Below are 17676 nucleotides of genomic sequence, written 5' to 3' on the forward strand. Positions count from 1 at the left end.
AACTTCTGACTATTGTGAGATCAATTAAAAGTGAAACAATCTGTCTGTAAACAATTGTTGGAAAAATTACTCATGTCATGCACAAAGTAGATGTCCTAAATGACTTGCCATAACTATGGTTTGCTTATATTAAATCTGTGGAGTGGTTCAAAAAATTAGTTTTAATGACTTGTAAAGTGTATGTAAACTTCTGATTTCAACTGTATTTATTTATTAATCTTTATCTTTGACCTCAATGGAAAACTCTTTAGCTTTTATTTACTCACCTGTCCTTGAGATTCATTAAAGGAACAGTTCACCCATAAAAGAAAATCCTCTCATCGTTTACTCATCCTCATGTCATCCCAGATGTGAATGACTTTTGCATTTTTTAGAAGAATATCGCACCTCTTTTTGTCCTCTCAATGCAAGTCAATGGACACCAGAAATTTGAACTTTCAAAGTTCTGACCACACTTTTCTTGCATTGAATGGATGAAAAGAGCCGAGATATTCTTCTAAAAAAAAAAAAAAGTGTTTTCTGCAGGTTTTAGTGTTAATATTTAAAATGACCAGTATCACACAACGTTTTATCTAGTAAGAGTCAAACACCAACATTTTAAACTTTGTTCAATTAACTTTTATTATGAAATTATAATAAAGTATCTTGTCCAAAACATTATTATTATTATTATTATTTAAAAAAAAAAAAAAAGCTTTATTTAGGGTCAACTGAAGAATAGTATGCAAGAGAGAATATGTTTGATCTTCTGTAATATAATCATTTGTTATATATTTATGTAGAGCATCCTTCTGTTTGTAGCTTATTCTCGAGAGTAGTGATGCCGATGTACGATTCCCTGTACTGTGCAGTATGACTTTCCTCTCTTGTTGGCCAGTATTCAATCCAGGTCTGCTCATCCAAGATGTACTGTATTCTAAAAACAACAGAAGTAGAACACAAAACTTGACTTAGTTTGCTGGTTACACTTGGGTATAAACAACCATCTAAGCATTTTCAATAAATTAACCATCATTTATTTAACACATAAAAGAGACACACAGTGGACACCTACCTTCCTCCTAGCTTAGGCAGATCAATGGATTTGCCCATTATGAGGTACGACTTTCCTTCTTGTAATAACAAAGATTCTCTGCATTTTGGATGACCCAGAAAGGCTCTTTCCTGTCCTTCCACTTCTTCATCAGAGCCTAGAGGACAGTACAGTACTTAAAAACTATTCTGTTGTAAAGGAACAAGATGTGGGTGATTAAATGATGACACCATTGGTGAGTGAACTATCTCTTTAAGACTAATAGGACTGAGAAAGACTGACCAGGAGCATCTGCATGTCATTTCTTGCATTTTATGGAATCCGGTCAAGATACACGTAACATGCTCAACAAAGAGACATTTCCACATACATTGTGAACACAAGAGAAAAATGAAACTTACCTTCTTTCAGGACTTTCTCCACCTTCATTTTATAAAAGTCTGAGTGTTGTGACAGATCCATTTTCACCACTTTGACTTTATAAACTGTAAAACAGTACAATGTGCTATTTCAATATCTACACCAGATCAGTAATGTGGAATGAAAACATTTATTACTTGACGGTCATGAAAAACAGTTTGTATGTATGTAAATTTTGAATGTGTTTACCATAATCCATGCCAGCTTCACAGGCTTTATCCGAACGCAAATCTTCGTCGACATTGTTTTTTTTCTGGTAACTGCAGTTTTCTATGTTAAGAGATGACGAAGCACACTTGCAATAATCACCACCAAAATCAATACCACTTTTCCATATAAAGGGCCATATAACAGTCATTATATAACACACACACACACACACACACACACACACACACACACACACACACACACACACACACACACACACACACACACACATATATATATACATATATATATACACACAACAAATTTTCAACATTTATCTTCCATGTCTTCATTCACTAGATGGATGTCTTTGACCACTGTGCCATGTTTCGCTGTGTTTTCAGCATCTCTTGTACAGGACAGTTGCAGTGGCATGTCAGGTTATACAGATCTTCAACTGTTAAAACGCATTTCGAGACTCCTGCGTTCTGCTCTATTCATTGCGCGAATTAGTTGCGAGTTTGTTCTGAATGGTCACTATTTTTTTTTTAAATGCCTTCGCCAATAGTTACATGATTGTTACACATGCTCAAGAAAATTAAAATAAATGCTTCTCTGTCTAATGTGTGAAATTATTTAAAAAATTATTATTTTCTCAAGGTCCCTGATCATCGAACAGTGCTCTTAACAGTGGATTACTTTTGGATTTTGTCACAACTTAATGCAGCTTTGCAAAGAAGTTCATATTAAATGATGGGATAGTGCAAACTAGAGGTCGACAGATGGTGGATTTTGCAGATACTATAAGGTGGTGGAAAAGGCAGACAAAAAATTAATCGGTCCATTGTTTTTAAGTTACTTTACAATGCTAAAAAACTTTGTCTTTTCTTACTTTGACGGCTAAAGTCATGGAGGCTACAAGAATAAAATACAAGATTCAGTTTTTTCTGCAACAAAACTACAGAAAATTACCATAAGAAAATTGGGATTTGGTGCATAAAGCAAAAACTATAAACAAGCCTGATTTTCACAGAGGACTCTTATTTTAAATTGACGGAGACTTGACTCGGTTACAATGGTCTACATTAAAGTAAAGCAAAATGGATCTAGCAGCATTCTTCACAGAACTAACCCAGGCGGATTTATCAATCCGCAAGTTTTCATACTTCTTCTCCCCGGTTGCCATCCACACCGGTTTTTATGACACTTCCCTGAAAACCATCTACCGACTCGGACTACCAACATGCCGGCAGAGGGAATTGCTGGAACCCGGAGATCACACATGGAAGGAGTATGTGAGGCTCGTTTTGGAAAAACTTGCTGCCAAGGAACCACCTCTCTCGATCCTGGGTTCAGCTTCTGAGCTTTCCACGCCTGCCACGGTCAACGCCCACGCCTACCACGGCTGACTTCCAGCACTCTCGTCCGTCCCAGTGCCAGCGTTGCCAGCCTCGTCCGTCCCAGAGCCAGCGTTGCAAGCCTCGTCTGTCCCAGAGCCAGCGTGAATGGCCTCGTCCGCCCGGAGGAGGAGGAGAAGAGGAAGGGCCTCTGCTCTCCAGTCTCTGCCTTCCATGGCTCCTTCCACAGAACCCTCCATGGCTCTGCCTTCCACGTTCAGCGAACCAGAGCTCACTCATGCCACGGTCAACGAATCAGCGCCTGAAGCCTCGACCGTCAGTGAGCCAGCGCCTGTAGCCCTGACCGTCAGTGAGCCAGCGCCTGTATCCTCAACCATACCAGAGCTGGCGCCATCGCCTGTAGCCTCGACCGTACCAGAGCCAAAGCCAAAGCCTGTAGCCTCGACCGTACCAGAGCCAAAGCCTGTAGCCTCGACCGTACCAGAGCCAGAGCCAGCACCTGTAACCTCGACCGTCCCAGAGCCAGCACATGAAGCCTCGACATTTCCCATGACCGCGCCTCCTGCTGGCCGAAGGAGAAAGAGAAGGAAGAGAGCAGCTTCTCCCCAGTCTCCGCTAGTACTCACGACCACTGAGGTCACCCTCGAGCCTCCCAGGGCTCCGCCTCCTGAGCCTGACAGGGCTCCGCCTTCTACGGCTCCGCCTCCTGAGCCTTCCATGACTCAGCCTTCCACATCTCTGTCCCCAGAGTTCTCCATGACTCCGCCTACCACGGCCATGTCTCCAGAACCTTCTACAGCTCTGCCTCCTGAGTCTTCCACGGCTCCGCCCTCCATAGCTCCGCCACCTGAATCTTCCATGGCTCTGCCTTCCACGGCTCCGCCCTCGGAGTTCTCCATGGCTGTGGCTCTGTGGCTACCTCCCGGGCCTCCTGACCCAGTTCCTGTCCTGTGGCCACCTCCCAGGCCTCCTGACTCAGTCCCTGTCCTGTGGCCACCTCCCAGGCTTCCTGACTCAATCCCTGTCCTGTGGCCAACTCCCAGGCCTCCCGACTCAATCCCTGTCCTGTGGCCACCTCCCAGGCCTCCTGACCCAGTCCCTATCCTGTGGCCACCTCCCAGGCCTCCTGACCCAGTCCCAGTCTTGTGCCCCCCTTGGACTGCTGTCTGTCCTTTGTGCCCACCTTGGACTGCCTGTCTGTCCTTTGTGCCCACCTTGGACTGCCTGTTTGCCTTGTGCCCACTTGGACTGTCTCTTTGCCCCTTGTGCCCCCCTTGGACTGTCTGTTTTCCCCTTGTGCCCTCCTTGACTGTGTTCCTGCCTTGCCCTTCGACGATGTTTCTCATGTTTATATTTTGTTGTCCCCTCGTGGATGTTTAGTTAATTTTAGTTATCTTGTTCACCTTTTCCTCTTTCATTAAAGAAGCTGCATTTAGATCCTCACTCCTCGTCTGCCCTCGTCTTAATCATAACACCAGGTTGTGGAGGACAAGTCTCAGTTGCCTCCACTTCTGAGACGTCAATCCGCACATCTTATCTCGTGACTCGTTGTGCATGACACTGCAGAGACTCGCAGCATGTGGAGGCTCATGCTACTCTCCACAAGCCATGCACGACTTACGTGACCACAAGGAGGTTGCCACATGTGAACACATAGGTTTGCTAGCAATTTGGTTATTTAGGAGACCTGGTTTGAGTCACTCAGCACACCCTATATTTGAACCTGCGACTCCAGGGGTGGTAGTCAAATTTACTTGCTGAGCTACCCAGGCCCACTAGCTTTATATAGCTTTTATATTCACCAGGATTTTGTGTATTTTTCCACATTTTTGTTATAGAGGAACACAGCAGAAGAAAGAAAAAACTATCTTCATGGATTTTTTCCGATAACCTATAGTTGCCAAAAAGCAACTATCAGCACAGATTACTCAGCAAAACCGATATATCGGTCTAACTCTAGAGCAAACTATATTAATACCCAAATGGAAAATGGTCATTAAACTCTTTTTGCAATGACACTGTCTAAATGCTACAAAGATACATGACCCCTTTAAACTTTTGCACTGAAGTGTCCTTCTTGCACTGTTTCTGGGTTACAATACCTTCTGCGCACTGACATATTTCCTTGTTTAAGCACAGTCGGTTTAGAGCGCCATCTTTCTTTTCAGGGTGGTAGAACTTTGTACAGCGTGCATCTAAGAAAACACATGGGTTTCATGAAAGAGAGGTGGGTATAGAATATAGCATTGGATCATCCAAAAACAACAAACTATATAATATAACATAATAAAGTATAATTTATAATGTATGTGCCAGCAGATTACCTGGAGAGTAATATTCATACACAGTCACTGCAGCAGGTTGAAGTAAACCCACATTATTCATCTTGTGTATTCTGAAGGAAATCCTTTCATGCTCTTTATGAGAAACCTAATAACACCGAAATCAAAGCAAATTTATAACAGCAGAAAATTATTTCCAATACTCCCCGAAATAAAACTTTGTACCATATACAAACCTTTTTATATCTTGTAATCCAAAATAGAAGTTTATCTTACTGCATTTGCTTCTGAAGAAACTCTTTATGCATTAATTATAAATCAATTCAGAAATAATTTAATTATCCAAGTCGTCTTTTATATGAAGCCAAATCCCTGATTAAGCTCATCACTCCCTCAAAAGTCTTTTATTTGATAGTAAGCAAGGAATCATTAAGATCATTGAATTATTGGGAAAAAAAGGTGGAAATGCAGCTTCAGCACTTTTCAATCTTTACTTTTCAGTAATTCAATGGTTCGGAGTTAATTATATGGCTAATAAAATGGTTAACATATGTACATGTTTCTTGAGACATTTTTTAGGTTTTAGTCCCTAAAACGCCACCAATAAATGTGCTTGCTTGGAAACTGTGACGAAGCAAGTGGAGAATGAGGAGCTAGATGCAGCGGTTTATTCAAAAAACATAGAAAAACTCAGAAAAAAGCAAAACAAGGGAGACCTGGCACAGAGCATCAAAAAACATGCAAGAACTAACAAGGAAACTAAAAGGGCTTATATACAAAAAGGAACAAACAAGGGAATTAGGAACACCTGGGGAAACAATCAGGGAAGGAGAACTAATCAGAGGAAAACCAATCATAAAATGAAACTACAAAGGACTACAAAAACCAAACAGGAAACAGGAACTAAACTAAACTTCAAAATAACAGCACAAAAACAAAAGACAACAGAGAACATGACAGAGCCCCCGCTTTAAGGAGCGGATTCCAGACGCTCCAAAAAAGCAAAATAAAACAAGAAAAACAAAAAACAAATTGTCCAAGGGGGCAAACAGGCAGTCCAAGGGGGCAAACAGGCAGACCAAGGGGGCAAACAGGCAGACCAAGGGGGCACAGGGGACAAACAGGCAGTCCAAGGGGGCACAAGGGGCTGACAGAGCAGCCCAAGTGGGCACAAGGGGCTGACAGAGCAGTCCACAGGATGGGGACTGGGTCAGGGGGCCTGGAAGGAGGCCACAGGACAGGGACCGGGTCAGGGAGCCTGGGAGGAGGCCACAAGACAGGGGCTGGGTCAGGAGGCCTGAGAGGAGGCCACAAGACAGGGGCTGGGTCAGGAGGCCTGAGAGGAGGCCACCGGACAGGGGCAGGTTCAGGGGGCCTGGGAGACGGAGCCAAGGGAGGCTCAGGGGGCGGAGCTGAGAGAGGCTCAGGAGACAGAGCCGTGGAAGGCGAAGCCATGGAAGGCTCGGGAGGCGGAGCCGCAGGAGGCTCAGGAAGTGGAGCCGTGGGAGGCTCAGGAGGCAGAGCCGAGGGAGGTGGTGCCGTAGGAGGCTCTAGAGACGGAGCCGTGGAAGGCTCGGGAGGCAGAGCTAAGGGAGGTGGCGCCGAAGGAGGCTCTGGAGGCGGAGTCCTGGAAGGCTCTGGAGGCGGAGCTGTAGGAGGGGGAGCCGTGGAAGGCTCAGGAATTGAAGCCATGGGAGGCTCGAGGAGCAGAGCCCTGGAAGGCGGAGCCGTGGAAAGCTCGGGAGGCGGAGCTGAGGGAGGTGGCGCCGTAGGAGGCTCTAGAGGTGGAGCCCTGGAATGCTCTGGAGGCGGAGCTGTAGGAGGCGGAGCCGTGGAAGGCTCAGGAATTGAAGCCCTGGGAGGCTCGGGAGGTGGAGCCCTGGAAAGCGGAGACCTGGGAGACTCGGGAGGTGGAGCACTGGAAGGCGGAGCCCTGGGAGGCTCGGGAGGTGGAGCCCTGGAAGGGGAAGCCCTGGGAGGATCGGGAGGCGGAGCCCTGGGTGGCTCGGGAGGCGGAGCCCTTGAAGGGGAAGCCCTGGGAGGCTCGGGAGGCGGAGCCCTGAGAGGCTCGGGAGGCGGAGCCCTTGAAGGGAAAGCCCTGGGAGGCAGAGTCCTGGGAGGCTCGGGAGGCGTAGCCCTGGGAGGCGGAGCCCTGGGTGGCTCGGGAGGCGGAGCTCTGGGAGGCGGAGCCCTGGGTGGCTCAGGAGGCGGAGCCCTGGGAGGCTCGGGAGGCGGAGCCCTTGAAGGGGAAGCCCTGGGAGGCTCTGGGACGGTCGAGGCTACAGGCGCTGGCTCGCTGACCGTGGCAGGCGGAGACTAGGGAGCAGAAGTTTTTCCTCTTCTCCTCCTCCTCCTCCTCCTCCGAGCGAATGGAGCTGGCTCGGTGGCCGTGGCAGGCGTGGGCTCTTGCTCGCTGACCGTGGCAGGCGTGGGCTCTGGCTGGTTGGCCGAAGCAGGCATGGGGCGATGAGCCATGGAAGTCTGGGGGGTGACCTCAGTGGGAGGAGATGATAAACCCTCCTCCTCTACACCCACAGTGAACGGCGAGCCGCTCACTCGTAGAGTCTCCTCCACAAACTCGAGGAGCGTCCAGTGAGGTTCCGCCGGAGGCAACAGCTCCTTTAGTGAACTACAGAGACCTGCCCTGAAGAAAACCACCAAGGAAAATTCTGGGTAGTCCACCAAATTTGCCAGATCTAGGAACTCACGTACGTGATCCTCAACTGGACGGTCCTCTTGCCTGAGGAGGAGAATTCTGACAGCTGCTAGATCCATAAGGTAGGTTAGTTCTTCTGTGACGAAGCAGGCGGAGAATGAGGATCTAGATGCAGCGGTTTATTCAAAAAACATAAAGAAAAACTCAGAAAAAAGCAAAACAAGAGAGACCTGGCACAGAGCATCAAAAAACATGCAAGAACTAACCAGGAAACAAGGAAACTAAAAGGGCTTATATACAAAAAGGAACAAACAAGGGAATAAGGAACACCTGGGGAAACAATTAGGGAAGGAGAACTAATCAGGGGAAAACCAATCATAAAATGAAACTACAAAGGACTACAAAAACCAAACAGGAACTAAACTAAACTTCAAAATAACAGCACAAAAGCAAAAGACAACAGAGAACATGACAGAAACAACCCAAGCCGCCATTACCGTTGTTGCTATAGTAACCTGTATGTCTCATGGAAATTTCATCCATTTGAAACGTTTAAGACATTCGGAAAGATTGTTTTCAACCTGAAACTACTTCAAAGCCGTGCAGTTATGGAGAATTACTCAACACATCAGAACGTCTGTCAACCAATCAGAATCAAGAATTCAACAATGCTGTGCTATAAACCAAAGTGCATATTTTCTTTTAAATTCTCTTTTAGTGTTGCTTTAGACATCTGACAACACAATCGGCTGAAATACCTTATCTAAGTAGATGATGAGGGATCCTCGCTCCGAGAGCTCTTTGTCCATCTCAAATTTCTGAATAGTACGATCCTTCCCTGTGGCTAACTGAAAGTACAAAAAAAGAAAAGTCAATAAATGATATGATCCAATGTTGTTCATTTTGATGTCTTATATTTTGCATTATTCTTCTTGAATATACAGCGAGGTCTGAATTATTAATGCAATTATTTGCTATTTTCTACAGAACTATTACAGTTCTTTCCACTAAATTATCTTATTAGCATAACAATTTGAGTAAAAAGTATAATTGTAAAATTAGCATGGATTTTATCATTTCTTAGTGTTTGGTATGTCCCTCTTTTGCTTTGGAAGGAAAAGGAAATCAGTACGAAAATCTGACCTTTTGTACAGATTTAACATGGTCAGTGTCACAAATTTGCTTGTTTTATTAGAGACCTACATTTTTCAAAATCCTCAAACTTTGCTTATTTCCATGTTTAAGTTGTATCTTCAACACCAGGTGTTCAATGTGGACTTTTGAACCTCATTGTACATACAGTGTAAGCTGTTCCACAAAGGGCAAACTGGAATCTAGAGCAATTGATTCGTTCTATTCAGACTTGAAGCATCATTGCATCAATTTATCATCACAGTACCTCTGCAAGATCTCCTTCATCCACTTTATACCCGGTCAGTAAGCTGATATCCATAATTGTCATGGTGGCATCATTTGTCTGGCTTTTGTAGCTGTAAAGACAAATCAATGGCAAAAGTTCTTTACAGGTTAATAATAGTTTTGCTCCATCCACTCTGGATCCATCCAGTCTGCATTTGTGTGAATTTGACAGATTACAGTTACTGACTTTCAATTAAATTAGGTGCTGTACTTTTCTGTACTTTTTTTGGGTTACACATTTCTAAAATACTTTTTCCTTACACATTTAAAACATGGAATATGTTCTTGTGTACGTCTGTTTGCGTTTGTGATTCTGTGACAGCTAAAAGTGCATTTTATTCTCTTATCTTTTACTTATAAGTACCCACATGCCCTCCTAGATGTGTATGAGTTTCTTTGCTTTTTTCAGCAGAACACAATGATTTTAGAAAAACAGTATCTCTGCTGAGATGAATGAGTGAATGAAAATCACATCAAGGAAACATAAAAGTAATCCACACGACTCCAGTGTTTAAATCCATATCTTCAGATGCAATATAATAAAAATAGGGATTTATAGTAAATAAAAATGACATAAACATAGTTCTGTTTCTCACCCACATCTATTATATTGCATCTAAATAAATGGATTTAACCACACAAGATATGGATGTCCGTGGGCTGTTTGTGTTTTTCTAAAATAACTGAAGTCTGCAATTGCAAGCAAGCCATCTCTAACATGTCCATGTTCAGTTTCATGAACTATAGCTTATTTTTGGAATTGACTAGTCCTTATCCACTTGTGACTCAGCTTTACTTCTTTTAATGCACTGTTGTTGTAACCAAAATCACCTGTACAAGACACAATTATGTGGGTTTTAAAAGTGACAACATGGATGAGTCGCTTACTTGCTTTTTAGACGATGAATGGATTTGTACTTACTTTTACTTAAAGTAGTATTTTTATGAATTACTTTTTCACCACAACATAAATATTTTTTTATGGTGATTTCAAGAGACAACAACTGAAAACGAAATAGGTAAAGTATGGACTAAGAACGACTCGGTTACTAGCGTAACCTCGGTTCCCTGAGAGGAGGGAACGAGTATTGCGTAAGTAGCTTACGCTATGGGAAAACTCCGTTTCTCGAGAAATATTGAAGTCTTTATGTAAAATGCATTGCAGCTGCACAGGTGACAGCCAATGGGCGCGCGCCTCGCGTTCGCGCGCTCAGAGCCTGCCGAAATTAGCATGGGCACCCCGTCATGCGAGTTCCTTTAGGTTCAATCGACTGAAGCGAACTGACTAAGCACAAGCACGGCAGCTTACGCAATACTCATTCCCTCCTCTCAGGGAACCGAGGTTACGCTAGTAACCGAGTCGTTCCCTATAGAGAGGTCTCTCCTATTGCGTAAGTAGCTTACGCTATGGGAACACCATGTAAAACGCCGTGCGTGCTGACTTCGCTCTATAAAACCAGAGGCAGGTGCCTGAGCTTTAAAGCAAAGTGATTATTCCCCAAGCCGGCCAACGGCGAGCTATATACTGGGATATTACAGAGCGTCCTTGCCCAAGGCGGGGCGCTCTTTGTACAAACACAAGCACACATCTTATGTACTGAGCTTTTTATGTACTGATACGCATAATAAATCCTCTAAGTCGGTCAGAGACGGACCTTATAAGGGAGGAGGTGATGCCCAGCATACACACACTCTATTCCATTCTATAGTCAGGCTGATAGAATGTTGGAATGCAATGAGGGGACCTGTAGGTTATAAAACCTGATAAATGTCGAAGCGAGACTCAGCCTGCCGCCGCACAAATACCTTCAATGGGTATCCCACTCGACCACGCCCACGAGGAGGCCATGCGCCTCGTAGAGTGAGCTCTGATGCCTAAGGGGCATTGAAGGCCCTTGGCTTCATAAGCCAGCGCTATAGCATCCACTATCCAGCGCGATATTCTTTGCTTTGAGACAGCGAGACCCTTAGTTCGGCCGCCAAAGCATACGAATAATTGTTTCGTCTGTCTGAACAGGGCAGAACGTTCCAAATATACTCTGACGCCCTGACCGGGCAGAGTAAATTTGCGTCGCCTTCGTCTGCTGGGGACGATAGCGCTGCCAGAGATATCACCTGTGCTCTGAAGGGTGTAGAGAGCACTTTAGGAATATACCCGTGCTTTGGCCTAAGGACAACTCTGCAGTCGTTAGGTCCAAATTCCAGGCAAGCAGCGTTTGATGACAGCGCGTGCAGGTCGCCCACTCTTTTAACTGAAGCGACGCCAGCAAGAGCGGTTTTGAGCGAGAGCTGCTTAAGGTGCACGGTTTGGAGAGGTTCGAACGGGGCACCCTTGAGTGCGTCCAGGACCGTGGCCAGGTCCCAGATCGGCACCGAAGGTGGGCGAGGAGGGTTCATCCTCCTAGCGCCTCTTAGGAAACGAACGATCAGATCGTTTTTCCCTAATGAATGTCCTTTATCAGGATTGTGTGACGCCGCTATGGCAGCCACATAGACTTTGAGCGTGGAGGGTGTGCGGCCCGCCTCCAGCAGCTCCTGCAAAAAGGCGAGTACACTTGGTATCTCGCGACGTTTTGGGGTTCAAACTCTTGGTATCACACCAGTCACTGAACACTTTCCACTTTCGGGCATACAAGCACCTCGTAGAGGGCTCACGCCTCAGTAATGGTTCTCAAAACTCCACTGGGGAGGTTCTCGGGAACCCGTTGAGGGGCCATGCATGGAGGGCCCACAGATCGGGCGGGATGAAGAATCATCCCGCTGGCCTGTCCGAGGAGGTCTTGCCTCAGCGGAATCGGCCATGGGGCAGATTGCATCATCTGTATCAGTTCTGGAAACCACGTCTGGTTTTTCCAGAGTGGGGCTACCAGGAGCACTGCACATTTTACCTCCCTGATCCGACTGATGACCTGAGGTAGCATCGCGATCGGGGAAAAGCATACAAGGGCGGCTCGGCCAAACTTGGGCGAAGCGTCCGTGCTTTTTGAGAAGAAGAGAGGGCAGTGCGCGTCGAAGAGGTCGACCTCTGCCTCGCCAAAGGTTTGCCATAACCACTGAACCGTCAGAGGGTGGAGAGACCATTCTCCTGGGAAAACCTTGTCTCTGGATAGCATGTCCGCTCCTTGGTTCAGGACACCTGGCACGTGCGCTGCGCTTAGCGAGCGCAGGTGGTGTTGTGACCATAGGATGAGCTCCCTGGCCATAGAGTGCAGGGAGCTCGACCTGAGTCCACCTTGGCGATTTATATACGAAACTACCGTCATGTTGTCCGTTCGGACCAGGACGTGTTCGTTTTTTAGGTACGGAAGCAGGGGTCTGAGAGCCAAGGCGACCGCTTTCATTTCCAGACAGTTTATGTGTAGGCGCTTTTCGGGTTTGACCAAAACCGGAGACAGGCCTGCCCTCGTAAAGGGCCCCCATCCTATTTTGGAGGCATCTGTCATGATCATTTTTCTCCGCGTACTCACGCCCAGACTCACGCCGGTTTGATACCAGTTGATGGCTTTCCAGGGCGTCAGGGCTTTTATACAGCCGTGATTCGCTCTGATCAAAAAGTGGCCTGAGCGCCACGCGTGAGTGGGGACACGGCTCTTGAGCCAACGCTGGAGAGGACGCATGTGCAACAATCCTAGCTGGAGTACAGCTGATGCCGAGGCCATGAGACCGAGCATTCTTTGAAATCGTTTGACGGGGGCGTGCGCGCCCGTTTTGAATGATGTTGCAAGGCGTCGAATAGAGAGCGCGTGCTCTGATGAGAGGCGCGCTGTCATCTGCACTGAGTCTAGCACTATTCCCAGAAAAGAGATATTCTGGCTGGGGGATAGCACGCTCTTTGCAAAATTGATTCTCAGACCCAGGCATTCTAGATGGCTGATAATCCAAGATCTGTGCATCATTAACTGGTCCTCTGATTGTGCTATGATTAGCCAATCGTCGAGGTAATTCAGTATTCGCACTCCCTGCTGTCTCAGGGGGGAAAGTGCCGTGTCCATACATTTCGTGAATGTACGGGGGGCCAATGATAGGCCGAATGGTAGTACTGTGTACTGGTATGACTGTCCCTCAAGCTGAATCTCAGAAAGGGCCTGTGATGAGGCGCTATCGAATGTGAAAGTAAGCGTCTTACAAATCCACTGATAGAAACCAATCCCCGGGCTGAACTTGCGCGAGGATATGTTTGGTTGTTAACATTCTGAACGAGCGAATCATTAAAGCTTTGTTCAGATGTCTGAGATCCAGGATGGGGCGAAGGCCACCGTCCTTTTGCGACGAGAAAATAGCGGCTGTAAAACCCGCCTAGCTCAAAGAGGGAGGAACAGTTTCTATAGCCCTTCTCTATCAGTTTGAGCACCTCGGTGCGTAGAACATGTGACACATCTTTTCTCACTTTCGTCTCAACCACCGCTGAAAAGCGGGGTGGTCTGCGAGCGAACTGAAGTGAGTATCCGTGTTTTATTATGTTCAAAACCCATTTCGGCAAGTCGGGGATTTTTTCCCAGGCTTCTGCTCGCACAGATATGGGCTGATTGCTGGCTGGGGGCGTGTCGCAGTGACGTATGGGCCCCACCGGCAAATCGCTTTGTGCTAACACAGAGTTTACAGCTCTCAGAGGCGCAGGTGCGCGCTGAGCAGCCGTATTGAGTGCCAAGTGCAGGGGTGCGTGTGAGAGTACAGGCACGTGCGCTATCTCCGAGATGCTCACAGCATGATTCGGAGAGATGCTTGAAACTGTATGAACAGTGTTTTGGGGTGGGGGTGCATACATCATAATAGGCACGCGCGCCACATTCATAAAGCTTTCCGCATTTAGCGGGGAGTTTCTTTGCTCGCGCATTGCATCTGTGATGCTTGCGGCATGAAATAGAGAGCTGTTTGAAACTGTATGGGTAGCTGTGTGTAGGGGTGCGTGCAGTACAGCAGGCATGCGGCTACACTTATAGTATTTCCGTTTTTACTGGGGAAGTGTTTATAACTGTGGGAACAGTGCTTGTGTGTAGTGGTGCATACATGACAATAGGCACACGATCTACATTTTTGGGACATCCAGCCTGAACTGGGGAGGTATTTGGCACTGTTTGGACAGTATTGATATGTGGGAATGCGCACTTTAGTGTGGACATGTGAACCCTTAGTGACACAGGCAGAAAATGACTCTTTTCGTGATTTCTGTGTGTCGCCGTAAAACGGCGCTTTGATTGCAGGTGAGCGAGTTTTATGACTGGCCCATTGACTGCTGTATAGACATTTCCAGCCACCTGTAAGGGGACTGGGTAATGTTTTAGATGTTTGAGAGAGAGCGGTCCGGCTTTTGTGAGACACGTACTCTCTCTTTTTCTTCCTGTTGCTAGGAAGACTTACGAGGCTCCGTGTTCAGAGTGATTCTGGGCCGAGGACCTCGTTGCTCGTGCGGCTTTCTTCGGCCAGCGGAACGCGAGCGGCGTCAAGCGTCCTTTTCAGTTCTGCTCTTCGGCTGGGAGATGGGCGGCTCTGCCCTGGCTCGCTGCTGCTGCTGGGGCGGTTTCTGAGACAAGCTGGAGCGCTTGGGCAGGAAGTGATGCATAGCTTGCAAATCCTTCCGAGCCTCAGTGAAGCGCTCAGTGAATTCTCTCACCGCCGGTCCGAACAGGCCGCTTGGAGTGACAGGCGCGTCAAGAAATGGTGCCTTATCCGCGTCCTTCATCTCCGTTAGCGTTAGCCACAGATGGTGCTCAAGGACGGTCAAATTAGCCATGGCCCGGCCGATGGATTGGGCGGTGGCCTTTGTGGCTCGCGAGGGCTACGTCCGTGAGCGCTGCGCAGGTCCTTGAAAGCCTCGGGTTCAGGTCCAGACTTGTCCATGGTGCGGAGGAGTTTGGCCTGAAAAACGTGTAGGACCGCCATCGAATGCAGCGCTGACGCAGCTTGGCCGGCGGCGGCGTATGCGTGACCGGCGACAGCTGAGGTGGTTCTGCAGGGCTTCGAGGGGTGAGAAGCTCTGGCCTTCCATCCAGCGGTGGAGGGTGGGCATAGATGGTTGGCCACGGTCTCCTCGAGGGGCGGAGTTGCCTCGTAGCCTCTTTCTCTCGCGCCGTCCACTGAGGAGCGAGGAAGAAAAAGAAGGCTTTAGGCTGAACAGAGTGCGGGGCTTTCCACGACTTTGTGAGCTCGTCGTGGACCTCAGGGAAGAAAGGAGAGGGTCTCTGTTGGGGGCCTGCCGGCGCTCTGCAGGAACCACTCGTCCAGCCGGCTGCGGGCGGGTTCTTCCGGGAAGACCAGTTGAGCCCGAGGTCTTCCACGGCTTTTGATAGGATACTGGACGATTTCCGAGTCCATGCTGGTGCCCGCTGCGTGTACGCTGATGTCGATGGCGCAGGGTCGAACGAGCCCGGCCAGTCGTCGGATGCAGCGTCAAGAGAGAGGCTGTCATCCTTTCCATCGTCGCCCCTGATGTGCCGAACGAGACGAGACCCACCGCTTTGTTGGAGGGGTGCAGGTCCGCCTCGTGAAATGGACTGGCGGCGGGAGATTTCTGGTAGCAGTGATGCACGCGGGGACTGGGCCGGCGTGACGTCACCGAAGTCGCCGTGCTCTGGCAGCCTCTGTGAGCGGCGCTTTTTCTTGCGCGGCTCGAACGGAGGTGGCAGCACGGTGGAAGCCGGCTCGTTTGCGGTGAAAAGCTCGGCGAGGCCCAAGGAGTCGCATTCGGGGCATCCGCCCTGAATGAGTGCAGCTTCTGCGTGGTCCAGACCCAGGCAGCGAGTGCAGATGATGTGCCAATCTCCGTCGTGAAGAGGGCCTCTGCACGAGGCGCAGGCTGAAGGCATTTGAAACAACGCCTTGGAAAATTACTCTTTTACTTTTAAAAGCGTTGCGGGGGCGAGCGCTTGCAGTAAAGGATATGCGATGCATGCCGGATGGCGTAGCAGAAGGCTTCGAAGGCGGCTGAAGGCGCTGACGTCCTCTTAGCAGTCCCGCTGTAAGCTTGTCAACGGCGGCGAAAGACTCCAACAATCCAGAGGATCCAGCGAAGAGAAGGTCTTCGCTGAAGGAGATTAAATCTAAAGGAACTCTCATGACAGGGTGCCCATTATATAGCCTGCCTATGCTAATTTCGGCAGGCTCTGAGCGCGCGAACGCAAGTTCAGAGTCGCCCCGTCATTGGTTCGAGCAGCTGCCGCGGCACAGCCAATGACCGAGCTGCCTCGCTCATCGCTGTCTGCTGTGCAGCTGCAATGCATTTTACATAAAGACTTCAATATTTCTCGAGAAACAGAGTTTTCCCATAGCGTAAGCTACTTACGCAATAGGAGAGACCTCTCGATAGGGAAGCCAAGTTTAAATTAGTTTAAAACGTTTTTTGTTTGATGGTTATATTGACATTACAGTTAAATAAACAGCTTACTAGCTTTGTTCATTAATTCAAAGTCCAACTGTCAAAACTTCAATGTAAACAAACCCACAAATGTTCAAGATAAAAGGACTTTTGTGGGTTTGTTTACATTAAAATTTTTGACAGTTGGAGTTTGAATTAAGGAGCATTCCATTGGCTCATTTGAACATTCCATCAATGTATCTGTAAGTCTATGGGACATTTCAAATATTTGGTCATCCTCTGCATGAACACCGACAGTTTGATAGATTTGCCGCACTATTCCAGACCAAACTTGAAAGTAAGTAAGTAAAGTTTATTTATAAAGCGCTTTTCACAGATAAAATCACAAAGTGGAGGATAAGTAAAAACAAAGTATAAAATGTATATACATGTGTAAGATTAAAGTGACAATAGTGAAAACCCATCAACCAAAAGTCTTCTTAAATAAACATGTTTTCAGAGCCTTTTTAAAAGAAAGCACTACGAGGAGTTGTTTTACAAATTTGTACCTTGGTTTATAGATTTATAAATAAGCACTAAACAAGCTTTTTTGAAAAACAATATGTTATAATAATAAAATGGTTTATTTATTGTGTTTGTGTGTGTGTGTGTGTGTGTGTGTGTGTGTGTGTGTGTGTGTGTGTGTGTGTGTGAGCGTGTATTTATCACTTTGTGGGGACCAAATGTCCCCATAAGGATAGTAAAACCCGAAATGTTTGACCTTGTGGGGACATTTTGTCGGTCCCCATGAGGAAAACAGCTTATAAATCATACTAAATTATGTTTTTTGAAAATGTAAAAATGCAGAAAGTTTTCTGTGAGGGTTAGGTTTAGGGGTAGGGTTAGGTTTAGGGGATAGAATATAAAGTTTGTACAGTATAAAAACCATTATGTCTATGGAAAGTCCCCATAAAACATGGAAACACAACTGACTGTGTGTGTGTGTGTGTGTGTGTGTGTGTGTGTGTGTGTGTGTGTGTGTGTGTGTGTGTGTGTGTTTGTATATA

General features: G+C 47.0%; 1 protein-coding gene across 1 annotated transcript in view; it reads right to left on the reverse strand.

Annotated features, from left to right (window-relative positions):
* Positions 1-623: 623 nt before the first annotated feature.
* The window catches only part of LOC127651146 (complement C3-like), a 50701-nt gene continuing 33648 nt past the window's right edge, over positions 624-17676 (reverse strand). Inside the window, exons 33-40 of the mRNA XM_052136847.1 lie at positions 9299-9389; positions 8658-8747; positions 5286-5391; positions 5064-5156; positions 1643-1723; positions 1435-1518; positions 1055-1190; positions 624-916 (exon numbers count right to left, since the gene is read on the reverse strand). Coding sequence (XP_051992807.1) covers positions 775-916; positions 1055-1190; positions 1435-1518; positions 1643-1723; positions 5064-5156; positions 5286-5391; positions 8658-8747; positions 9299-9389 — 823 coding nt within the window. The 3' untranslated portion in view covers positions 624-774. The remainder of the gene's footprint in view (positions 917-1054; positions 1191-1434; positions 1519-1642; positions 1724-5063; positions 5157-5285; positions 5392-8657; positions 8748-9298; positions 9390-17676) is intronic.

This window comes from Xyrauchen texanus, chromosome 11, assembly GCF_025860055.1.
Source record: "Xyrauchen texanus isolate HMW12.3.18 chromosome 11, RBS_HiC_50CHRs, whole genome shotgun sequence".
Taxonomy (NCBI): domain Eukaryota; kingdom Metazoa; phylum Chordata; class Actinopteri; order Cypriniformes; family Catostomidae; genus Xyrauchen; species Xyrauchen texanus.